Raw genomic sequence first — 12,620 nt, 5'->3', positions numbered from 1 at the left:
ACGTACTGGGTCACAAAACAGCCCTTCATAAGTATACAAGAATTGAGATCATACCATGCATACTTTCAGACCACAATGCTATGAAGCTTGAAATCAACCATAGCAAAAAGTCTGGAAAACCTCCAAAACATGGAGGTTAAAGAACACCCTACTAAAGAATGAATGGGTGGCCCTGGGGAAGATGGCAGCGTAGGAGGACGCTGGGCTCACCGCGCGTCCTGCTGATCACTTAGATTCCACCTACACCTGCCTAAATAACCCAGAAAACCGCCAGAGGATTAGCAGAATGGAGTCTCTGGAGCCAAGTGCAGACGAGAGGCCCACGGAAGAGGGTAGGAAGAGCGGCGAGGCGGTGCGCGCTCCACGGACTGGCGGGAGGGAGCCGGGGCGGAGGGGCAGCCGGCTGGCCAAGCAGAACCCCCGAGTCTGGCTGGCAAAAGCGGAGGAGTCTGGCTGGCAAAAGCGGAGGGGCCAGACGGACTGTGTTCCGACAGCAAGCGCGAATTAGCGACTTAGCGTCTGGGAGGTCATAAGTTAACAGCTCTGCTCGATAAGCGGGAAGGCTGGAGGACAAAGGGAGGGAGAGCTGCTGAGCCCCCGGACGACAGAGCTCAGTTTGGTGGGGAACAAAGGCGCTCGCCAGCGCCATCTCCCCCGCCCATCCCCCAGCCAAAATCCCAAAGGGAACCAGTTCCTGCCAGAGAACTTGCTCGCTCCGCTCAGTGCAAACACCCAACTCTGTGCTTCTGCGGAGCCAAACCTCCGGCAGCAGATCTGACTCCCTCCCGCTGCCACAGGGCCCCTCCTGAAGTGGATCACCTAAGGAGAAGAGAGCTAAGCCTGCCCCTCCTGCCCCCGTGCACCTTGCCTACCCACCCCAGCTAATACGCCAGATCCCCAGCACCACAAGCCTGTAAGTGTGCAAGTAGCCCAGATGGGCCACGCCACCCCACAGTGAATCCCGCCCCTAGGAGAGGGGAAGAGAAGGCACACACCAGTCTGACTGTGGCCCCAGCGGTGGGCTGGGGGCAGACATCAGGACTGACTGCGGCCCCGCCCACCAAATCCAGTTATACACCACAGCACAGGGGAAGTGCCCTGCAGGTCCTCACCACGCCAGGGACTATCCAAAATGACCAAGCGGAAGAATTCCCCTCAGAAGAATCTCCAGGAAATAACAACAGCTAATGAACTGATCAAAAAGGATTTAAATAATATAACAGAAAGTGAATTTAGAATAACAGTCATAAAATTAATCACTGGGCTTGAAAACAGTATAGAGGACACCAGAGAATCTCTTGCTACAGAGATCAAGGGACTAAGGAACAGTCACAAGGAGCTGAAAAGCGCTTTAAACGAAATGCAAAGAAAAATGGAAATGACGAAAGCTCGGATTGAAGAGGCAGAGGAGAGAATAGGTGAACTAGAAGATAAAGTTATGGAAAAAGAGGAAGCTGAGAGAAAGAGAGATAAAAAAATCCAGGAGTATCAGGGGAAAATTAGAGAACTAAGTGATACACTAAAAAGAAATAATATACGCATAATTGGTATCCCAGAGGAGGAAGAGAGAGGGAAAGGTGCTGAAGAGGTACTTGAAGAAATTATAGTGGAGAACTTCCCTGAACTGGGGAAGGAAAAAGGCATTGAAATCCAAGAGGCACAGAGAACTCCCTTCAGACGTAACTTGAATCGATCTTCTGCATGACATATCATAGTGAAACTGGCAAAATACGAGGATAAAGAAAAATTCTGAAAGCAGCAAGGGATAAACGTGCCCTCACATATAAAGGGAGACCTATAAGACTCGTGACTGATCTCTCTTTTGAAACTTGGCAGGCCAGAAAGAATTGGCACGATATTTTCAGTGTGCTAAACAGGAAAAATATGCAGCCGAGAATCCTTTATCCAGCAAGTCTGTCATTTAGAATAGAAGGAGAGATAAAGGTCTTCCCAAACAAACAAAAACTGAAGGAATTTGTCACCACTAAACCAGCCCTACAAGAGATCCTAAGGGGGATCCTGGGAGACAAAGTACCAGAGACATCGCTACAAGCATAAAACATACAGACATCACAATGACTCTAAACCCGTATCTTTCTATAATAACACTGAATGTAAATGGATTAAATGCGCCAACCAAAAGACATAGGGTATCAGAATGGATAAAAAAACAAGACCCATCTATTTGCTGTCTACAAGTGACTCATTTTAGACCTGAGGACACCTTCAGATTGAGAGTGAGGGGATGGAGAACTATTTATCATGCTACTGGAAGTCAAAAGAAAGCTGGAGTAGCCATACTTATATCAGACAAACTAGACTTTAAATTAAAGGCTGTAACAAGAGATGAAGAAGGGCATTATATAATAATCACAGGGTCTATCCATCAGGAAGAGCTAACAATTATAAATGTCTATGTGCCGAATACCGGAGCCCCCAAATATATACAACAATTACTCACAAACATAAGCAACCTTATTGATCAGAATGTGGTCATTGCAGGGGACTTTAACACCCCACTTACAGAAATGGATAGATCATCTAGACACACGGTCAATAAAGAAACAAGGGCCCTGAATGAGACATTGGATCAGATGGACTTGACACATATATTTAGAACTCTGCATCCCAAAGCAACAGAATATACTTTCTTCTCAAGTGCACATGGAACATTCTCCAAGATAGATCATATACTGGGTCACAAAACAGCCCTTCATAAGTTTACAAGAATTGAAATTATACCTTGCATACTTTCAGACCACAATGCTATGACTTGAAATCAACCACAGGAAAAAGTCTGGAAAACCTCCAAAAGCATGGAGGTTAAAGAACAACCTACTAACGAATGAGTGGGTCAACCAGGCAATTAGAGAAGAAATTTAAAAATGTATGGAAACAAACGAAAATGAAAATACAACAATCCAAACGCTTTAGGATGCAGCGAAGGCAGTCCTGAGAGGAAAATACATTGCAATTCAGGCCTATCTCAAGAAACAAGAAAAATCCCAAATACAAAATCTAACAGCGCACCTAAAGGAAATAGAAGCAGAACAGCAAAGACACCCCAAACCCAGCAGAAGAAGAGAAATCATAAAGATCAGAGCAGAAATAAACCATATAGAATCTAAAACAACTGTAGAGCAGATCAATGAAACCAAGAGTTGGTTTTTTGAAAAAGTAAACAAAATTGACAAACCTCTAGCCAGGCTTCTCAAAAAGAAAAGGGAGATGACCCAAATAGATAAAATCATGAATGAAAATGGAATTATTACAACCAATCCCTCAGAGATACAAACAATTATCAGGGAATACTATGAAAAATTATATGCCAACAAATTGGACAACCTGGAAGAAATGGACAAATTCCTAAACACCCACATACTTCCAAAACTCAATCAGGAGGAAATAGAAAGCTTGAACAGACCCATAACCAGCGAAGAAATTGAATCGGTTATCAAAAATCTCCCAACAAATAAGAGTCCAGGACCAGACGGCTTCCCAGGGGAGTTCTACCAGATGTTTAAAGCAGAGATAATACCTATCCTTCTCAAGCTATTCCAAGAAATAGAAAGGGAAGGAAAACTTCCAGACTCATTCTATGAAGCCAGTATTACTTTGATTCCTAAACCAGACAGAGACCCATTAAAAAAAGAGAACTACAGGCCAATATCCCTGATGAATATGGATGCAAAAATTCTCAATAAGTTACTAGCAAATCGAATTCAACGGCATATAAAAAGAATTATTCACCATGATCAAGTGGGATTCATTCCTGGGATGCAGGGCTGGTTCAACATTCGCAAATCAATCAACGTGATACATCACATTAACAAAAAAAAAGAGAAGAACCATATGGTCCTGTCAATCGATGCAGAAAAGGCCTTTGACAAAATCCAGCACCCTTTCTTAATAAAAACCCTTGAGAAAGTCGGGATAGAAGGAACATACTTAAAGATCATAAAAGCCACTTACGAAAAGCCCACAGCTAACATCATCCTCAACGGGGAAAAACTGAGAGCTTTTTCCCTGAGATCAGGAACACGACAGGGATGTCCACTCTCCCCGCTGTTGTTTAACATAGTGCTGGAAGTTCTAGCATCAGCAATCAGACAACAAAAGGAAATCAAAGGCATCCAAATTGGCAAAGATGAAGTCAAGCTTTCGCTTTTTGCAGATGACATGATATTATACATGGAAAATCCAACAGACTCCACCAAAAGTCTGCTAGAACTGATACATGAATTCAGCAAAGTTGCAGGATACAAAATCAATGTACAGAAATCAGTTGCATTCTTATACACTAACAATGAAGCAACAGAAAGACAAATAAAGAAACTGATCCCATTCACAATTGCACCAAGAAGCATAAAATACCTAGGAATAAATCTAACCAAAGAGGTAAAAGATCTGTATGCTGAAAACTATAGACAGCTTATGAAGGTAATTGAAGAAGATTTAAAGAAATGGAAAGACATTCCCTGCTCATGGATTGAAGAATAAATATTGTCAAAATGTCAATACTACCCAAAGCTATCTACACATTCAATGCAATCCCAATCAAAATTGCACCAGCATTCTTCTCGAAGCTAGAACAAGCAATCCTAAAATTCATATGGAACCACAAAAGGCCCTGAATAGCCAAAGTAATTTTGAAAAAGAAGACCAAAGCAGGAGGCATCACAATCCCAGACTTTAGCCTCTACTACAAAGCTGTCATCATCAAGACAGCATGGTATTGGCACAAAAACAGACACATAGACCAATGGAATAGAATAGAAACCCCAGAACTAGACCCACAAACGTATGGCCAACTCATCTTTGACAAAGCAGGAAAGAACATCCATTGGAAAAAAGACAGTCTCTTTAACAAATGGTGCTGGGAGAACTGGACAGCAACATGCAGAAGGTTGAAACTAGACCACCTTCTCACACCATTCACAAAAATAAACTCAAAATGGATAAAGGACCTGAATGTGAGACAGGAAACCATCAAAACCCTAGAGGAGAAAGCAGGAAAAGACCTCTCTGGCCTCAGCCGTAGCAATCTCTTACTCGACACATCCCCAAAGGCAAGGGAATTAAAAGCAAAAGTGAATTACTAGGACCTTATGAAGATAAAAAGCTTCTGCACAGCAAAGGAAACAACCAACAAAGCTAAAAGGCAACCAACGGAATGGGAAAAGATATTTGCAAATGACATATCCGACAAAGGGCTAGTATCCAAAATCTATAAAGAGCTCACCAAACTCCACACCCGAAAAACAAATAACCCAGTGAAGAAATGGGCAGAAACCATGAATAGACACTTCTCTAAACAAGACATCCGGATGGCCAACAGGCACATGAAAAGATGTTCAACGTCGCTCCTCATCAGGGAAATACAAATCAAAACCACACTCAGATATCACCTCACGCCAGTCAGAGTGGCCAAAATGAACAAATCAGGAGACTATAGATGCTGGAGAGGATGTGGAGAAACGGGAACCCTCTTGCACTGTTGGTGGGAATGCAAATTGGTGCAGCCGCTCTGGAAAGCAGTGTGGAGGTTCCTCAGAAAATTAAAAATAGACCTACCCTATGACCCAGAAGTAGCACTGCTAGGAATTTACCCAAAGGATACAGGAGTACTGATGCATAGGGGCACTTGTACCCCAATGTTTATAGCAGCACTCTCAACAATAGCCAAATTATGGAAAGAGCCTAAATGTCCATCAACTGATGAATGGATAAAGAAATTGTGGTTTATATACACAATGGAATACTACGTGGCAATGAGAAAAAATGAAATATGGCCTTTTGTAGCAACGTGGATGGAACTGGAGAGTGTGATGCTAAGTGAAATAAGCCATACAGAAAAAGACAGATACCACATGGTTTCACTCTTATGTGGATCCTGAGAAACTTAACAGAAACCCATGGGGGAGGGGAAGGAAAAAAAAAAAAAAAGAGGTTAGAGTGGGAGAGAGCCAAAGCATAAGAGACTCTTAAAAACTGAGAACAAACTGAGGGTTGATGGGGGGTGGGAGGGAGGGGAGGGTGGGTGATGGGTATTGAGGAGGGCACCTTTTGGGATGAGCACTGGGTGTTGTATGGAAACCAATTTCACAATAAATTTCATATATTGAAAAAAAGTAAATAAAGATTTATTATAAAGCTACAATAGTAAAGACAATGTGGTATTGAGGAATTCCATACATAGATCAATGAAACAGACCCACACAAATATAACCACTGATTTTTGAGAAATGCTAAAGTAATTCAATGGAGAAAGGATAGTCATTTCAAAAGTTTTAAAACTGGACATACAGAAAAAAAATGAACTTCAACCTTACACCTCACTAAAAATTAACTCAAAATGGATGCTAGGTCTTAATGTAGAATGTAGGGGCACCTAGGTAGCTCAGTCGATTAAGCATCCAACTTCAGCTCAGGTCATGATCTCAGGTTGGTGGGTTTGAGCCCCACATTGTTCTCTGCGATGACAGAGTGGAGACTGCATGAGATTCTCTCTCTCTCCCTCTCTCTCTGCACCCCCCCCCATGCACTCTCTCTCTCTCTCAAAATAAATAAATAAACTTAAAAAAAAAGTAGGATGTAGAAGTATTTATTGAGCATCTACTCATACACAGTTCCACATAAACACATGGGAGCACCCTGGCTCTCCTAGTCAGTCTTTAACACCCCTGTATAAGTTTCCTTTGTCACCCTGAAACTGTTCTCTTTAGAAGCCTGACTTGACCACCCACACTGTTTCAAAAGGCATCAGAAGCCCACTCTTGGCTCAACAGACTGCCATCATTTCTCCATCTTGCTTCCTTCCCTCTGCCCTGAGTCCTTTCCTCGCATTCTGTTCACTTAATCATCCCGCTGCCTACCTCTCCTTTCCAGTGCTGTAGACCCTGGCTTAGCATGCCTCATTACTCCCAGACTGCTCAATTTTCTCTACTCTACGTTAAAACGAACAAACAAAACAAAAAACAAAACAAAAACCTCTTCCAAGAAGTCTTTATAGTTAAAAGAAGTTTTACCTCAATCAACAAAGGATATTTCCATGACTTTTCCTTCTATTTTTACTTGTATAGACTCAGTGCTTATATTATCACCGAGTATTGATTTACATGCCTATTCATAATTTACATTTCTTTCGTGTATCCTTTATACATTTTAGGATCCGCACTATCTGTCCCTGACTATTCGGGCTGAGATTTTCTTTTATTCCTTCCAGAAAGGACTACGTATAACACCATATCTAGATAGATGCTAAATATATAATTATCTACTGACTGAAATACATTCTTAAACAGAAAGAAGCAGGCCTCTGTGTGAGAAAGAACTCACCCCTCAGGGCTTCCTGACAGGACTGGCTCATTAGAGCTGCTGTTTCAGAGGAGGCAAGCACTGCCCATGGCTGTGACCCTGGAACCTCGTCATTTGGAGTCAGCTCATCCTGCCAGACCCATTTTCTGAACTTCCAGCATGGAGGAGAAACCAGCATGGAAGTGAAAAATGAAAACTCTGAGAGACAGTTCCCAAAAGGCATCCTCTTAAGAACTGAATGCCCAATTTGGTAAGTTACAGAATCAGGAACAATCAAATATTTCAGCAGTGATGGTGTTGGAGTCCTTTGCAGATATAATGTGGGAGCTCATCTTGCCCACCCACCCCCATCCGAATAAAAGGAGGAACCAATGGAAGTCAAGATAAAGAGACTTTACTGTTGATTTTCACTTCACATCAAATTCCAAGGGAAAGACCTGGGGAGCCTGGACAGGAGAAAATAGAGCCAAACTCAGGTCTAGATTCTGAAGCAAAACCAGACTTTGAGGCTCAGAGAATATTCCCTTTGGCACTACTTTTGTTTTTCTAGTTTCTCCCCAGTTCCTAACTCCTTTAAAACCCCAAACTCCTATTTGGAAGTCAGAATTCACAATTCAAAGACAGAAATGGATTCTTCAAGTTCCTTTTGAAACTTCCTCTTTTCTTTCTTCCCTTGAGCCTTTTGAACTTTTCTCTAGTTTATCAGTAGCAAGCGGAATGTTTCCCGAACAAGGAAATATGCAATGAAACCTTGTTATAACATCTTTCCTTTTAATGTTTTTCCACCTAGATCATTCAGTTTGAAAAGTCCCAGCTGAAGGGTTAGAAAGCAACGTTGCTGCCACATCAAATTTTCACACGTGAAATCTTCAGAGATTTCCTATTGAGAGGAAGGATTACAAAGAAAATTTCACCACGTTTGAAGTGGCCCATGTACAGGCAAGAGAGTGGTCCTCAAGGTTTGAGAATCCATGTTGTCTGCAGCTGCCTCCATTCGCCCAATCACCACCGAGTATCTTGGAATGGGAGTGTCATCAGGCACAGGCTTCTCTCTCACCAGATGCAGCTATGTGCCAGGAGGGGCCGCTGGCAAGGGGGCTACAGAAATTTGGGAGGAGCCCTGCACCTCGTGACTTCACACCCCATGTTTTTTTTAACCTTTTCAGTATTTGGGGATGTACAACATGAATGGGAAGGTGGGTACAGGAAACAGGAAAATGTCAACTGGATTACTTTCTCTGATTTTTATTACAGTTTGACACAAAGACACATTGAGGTTAATCCTCTCAACCTTGATAAGAGATTAGACCAACCGATACTTCTTCTATCCACTAATGAAGGGACTGTTACCTGCCCAGCAGCCCAGAGAGGAGGCTGACTTAACTGGAATGTCAGCCAGAAGCTCTCTGATACCTGCATTTGAAAGCAAAAGGCTGCAGCGGTCTGGCTACCAGGAAACCCCAAATTAAGTGAATAGGAAATCTTAGGGAAAGAAATGAAAGTTTTTCTTTGCATTTTAAGATGTCTTCTCTATCTTTTGGAAAATAAAAGTGCTATCGTGAAATAGAATGTACAGAAAAGTGTGTAAAACACATGGACAGCATAACAGATTATAAAGCAAATGTACTCGTAACCACCACCAAGACCAGGAGTCAGAGCACTACCAACATCCTACAACGTCCTCTTCTCCCAAAACTGGAGTCCAACACTGGACCTCTTTTTAAAGTCTGATGCTAACAGCCTCCAAAGCTTCCCAACTTTGACTTTTCTCCTTCCTCTCTGCAGTTCATCTCCTAAAAGAAGTTTGTAAAGTAGCTTCCCATAACATCTATGCTCACGGAACTAGTAACCCATTTCATTTTAATAAGACAAGTATTTAAGGGTTTGAAGCAGGATAAATAAAAACAAAAACAACCAAGAAAACGGTTTCTCGTGCACTGAAAATATCAGCATATTCATTTTCAAAATGCTAGGTTATGTGGGACCTTGCTTCCAGCCAGAAAACCATTTCTGCTTTCATAAGGGGCACACGCTGAAACAAGTATATGCAATTTCAGTGAAAACAGCACGAACTATTTCTGTCCAGTAAGGTTTTCCCACCTTCAAAGGCTGTAATATACTAAAACCAAAAAATATAGAGTATGGATGTTTTAAAATTTAGAATCTTAATTAATATTCTGACCTTCACCATTGGATGCACAATCTCTTTAGAACTGATGTTTGAGGGCAAATATCATCATAGGGAGAAAAATTCTAGATAGAAAGTGGAGGTAAAAGAAAGTTCCAGTTGCTTTAGAGCAAAGTCATTTTATCTTTATATTCACCTCGCTGCCTAAATGATGCCTTATTATTAGAAGCTATTCTATAAATGTTGATTGAAGCCATTGTTACATGAGCAGTTTCAGAAAAAGAAAATAAAATCATGCTTATTAGTTTTGATGTGTTTTTGTGGCTTCTTAATTATATTCAAAATGTGAAGAAAATAAGGCTTAGGATTTCAAAAGAAATTATTACGCACAATATAGGGGACTCAGGAATACAAGGAAGCTTGTTAGGAAAACACGTTTGTTTCTAGTCTTCTTTTTCACTTCTATTTCCTCCAGGATGTGTGGAATGCAGTTTGAAGGCAAGATTCAGAAAGAGTTACAAGATAGGAGAAAAACTCTTTCAGAGAAAAGCAAAAATCAAAAAGAAAGGGGGAAAAAAGAAAAAAAAAAGCAGAGGCTATCTCTTTGTTCCTGTTCCTTTCCCGTGTAGGCGGATCAAGGGCAAACAGAAGGCTTCTACAGAGCCTGACTTCTTGCATAGCACCACCTAGTGGCCCAGGCTGAGAAATTGTTTTTATGTTGCCAACAGTTGAAAAATTGGAAATTCCAAAGTTGTGAACAGATTTGACAAATCATTACTTATATTTATGAGAGGTGTAAATGCCAATTGACAAGTCATTTAGATAAATTTCATTTCAAAGAGCACAAAGTAGGGGTCTTAATGATGCCTGTATCTTTGCCCCTGCACATAGGTTGCCTGATAAGACCTAAGTGTCTGGTGAGGAAGCCCCAGCCCAGCTCACATCTGGTCACTCTGAAACCGATATTTATAATTCTAGCACAAACAACACAACTATTCCTGTCCAGTAAAATTTTCCCACCTTCAAAGGCTTTAATACATTAAAACCAAAAAATAAATGATATAGATGTTTTAAAATTTAGCAGCTTGATTAATATTCTGACCTTCAATGTAGGATGAACAATCTCTTTAGAAACAATTTTTGAGGGTAGATATCTTCATAAGGAGATAATGAGTAAAATCCCAGCTCTGCCCAAGGGAGGCCTGGAAAGAAAGCTGGAGGGCAGTCTTCTCATGGGCATCCTACTATCTTTGTTTAAAGGAGCATGTTTGAAGAAAGTGAAGAACTGGTTTCAACTTTCTTTCCAAGTTAAGATGAAGCAAAGGCTGTAGACTGTAGCTGTTTTCTTAGCCAAGCTTTTCATTCCTCTGCATGTTGCTAAAAGTCAGACCTGGCAGCCACTCTCTTTAAGCAGACGAAGGCCCCAAACTACACACGGGCACCAATGATTTCAAGAGGGGTGAGGGAAGAAGGAAAAAGAAATTATGAACAGTGACAAAGAGGTCTCTCCTCCTTTCATAAAAGCATAATGCAGCTGTTTCCAGACATACCTTCAGAAACATAATGCCCTTGAGAGGAAAGCTTTGAGAAGACCTGGTCTGCTGCTCAGCCAAAGGCAGCAGATCCCAGGTAAATCAAAGGAACTTGACCCAAATGGAACCTATTTGGCAAAATAGCAATGACAGGGAAGTTCTGTTCTTCAGCCCTAGTTTCCTGCCTCCTGTCCTAAGAACTGACTGCACAACTAAACAGAAGCCATTAAGCAGAAGCTGACTCTAAGTGGGCAAAGGCCGGCACGTAGGCCAGTGATGGACCTATTCTAAGTTGGTTAAGAGAGTGGGGTTATTGACTGGGTGGTGAATTGGACCAGGTGACCTCTAAGAACCCCATGACTGAATAACCTTCGGATGCACCACATTTCCTCCACTTAGGTTCATACGTGAACAGAAATAATCTTCCCAATAACTCTAGGTAAACTGAGACCACCCTGGAGTGCTTAGCACGAATTAGTGATTACATATGGCTTTATAAATGAAGAAGGAAAGGTGGCAGGCAGAGAAATGAGGAGTCTAAGAGTTAATGTTATAACAGGTGTGTGTGTGTCTGGATGTATGCCCAGTATATATACACTGATGCTGTGCAATTAACTTGAAAAAGAAACAATCACTTTCCTTTTCATGAATTTGGTTGAATAGACCTTTGCCCCTCCTTAAAGTTCAAAGTGGTAGTAGTGGAGCCCTGGCAGTATTTGGACACTAACAAGAAAACTCCAGCAGTGCTTGTAGAAGCATCAGGCCCAGGGAGGTCGGGGGCTCCAGGTACCTGTTTTGGTCAAAGGAATTGAGAAGAGCTGCTGAAGAAGCTTGTTTTCTGACGTTCTCAGGACTACAACCACATCAGCAGGTAGAGTATCTCTGTTTTTCTCAAGAACCCCAGAAGCATCATATAATACCTGCAATGTAAACAGCAAATAGCAAACTAGCCGATATCATCCATTGCTAGCAACACTGGTAAGTTGTCTGAGGTCAGTCATTAATTGACCAACGTACAGAATTTGTCTTGACACAGTTGTGCTTTTAAATCCAGTCCACAAGATAACTGGATAACTTCTTGTCCAGGTGCTCTTTGAAAAAAACAGTCATATCACATCGGAATAATAATGAAAATACATTGGGTACTCTATCTTTGGTCACTATATGTAAAGCATCCATCCTATGAGGTAAACACTATTATTATCCCCATTTTACTGGTGGGTGAACAGAGTCCTAGAGAGAAAACAAATAATATGCACATTTCACAAGTGACAGGCAGGCTTCCAAACCCAGACACTTTGGGCTCCGAGCCCATACCCACCGTACCGGTGTTGCTTCCCAAGGTACTCACGGCATGTGATCGCTCAGGGATGCTGAGCCATTTTTGGTTCTCAGAACAGGAGGGATCCAGGTCAGAGAAATTTTAAGAACACTCCAGAGAAATAAGCATTGAGTGACAAATGAATTCAGAAAAGAAGTCCAGAAAGAAAAAGATCCTTCCTATCCATCTCCCGCCCCTTAAAATCAAGAAAGGAGAAGAGGGAGAAAGGGAAGATGGGTGAATAGGAAATAAGTATAAAAGGACATGGAGACAGAGTGGAAGTGTAAGGAAGAGGATAGGAAAGGAGGGAGCAGGCTAGATA

The 12,620-nt window shown here is 41.7% G+C and overlaps 1 protein-coding gene across 6 annotated transcripts in view; it reads right to left on the bottom strand.

Annotated features, from left to right (window-relative positions):
• The window catches only part of MYO3B (myosin IIIB), a 490,117-nt gene that overhangs the window by 196,910 nt on the left and 280,587 nt on the right, over nucleotides 1-12,620 (bottom strand). For all 6 annotated transcript variants that reach the window (XR_006712951.1, XM_045480150.1, XM_045480152.1 and 3 more), the window contains one exon: nucleotides 11,768-11,897. Coding sequence is in view for 5 of the 6 variants with exons in the window: in XM_045480150.1 (XP_045336106.1) it covers nucleotides 11,768-11,897 (130 nt within the window). In the remaining variant the exon portion in view is untranslated. The remainder of the gene's footprint in view (nucleotides 1-11,767; nucleotides 11,898-12,620) is intronic.

This window comes from Leopardus geoffroyi, chromosome C1 (assembly GCF_018350155.1).
Source record: "Leopardus geoffroyi isolate Oge1 chromosome C1, O.geoffroyi_Oge1_pat1.0, whole genome shotgun sequence".
NCBI classification, from domain to species: domain Eukaryota; kingdom Metazoa; phylum Chordata; class Mammalia; order Carnivora; family Felidae; genus Leopardus; species Leopardus geoffroyi.
This window is presented reverse-complemented; position numbering and strand designations above follow the sequence as displayed.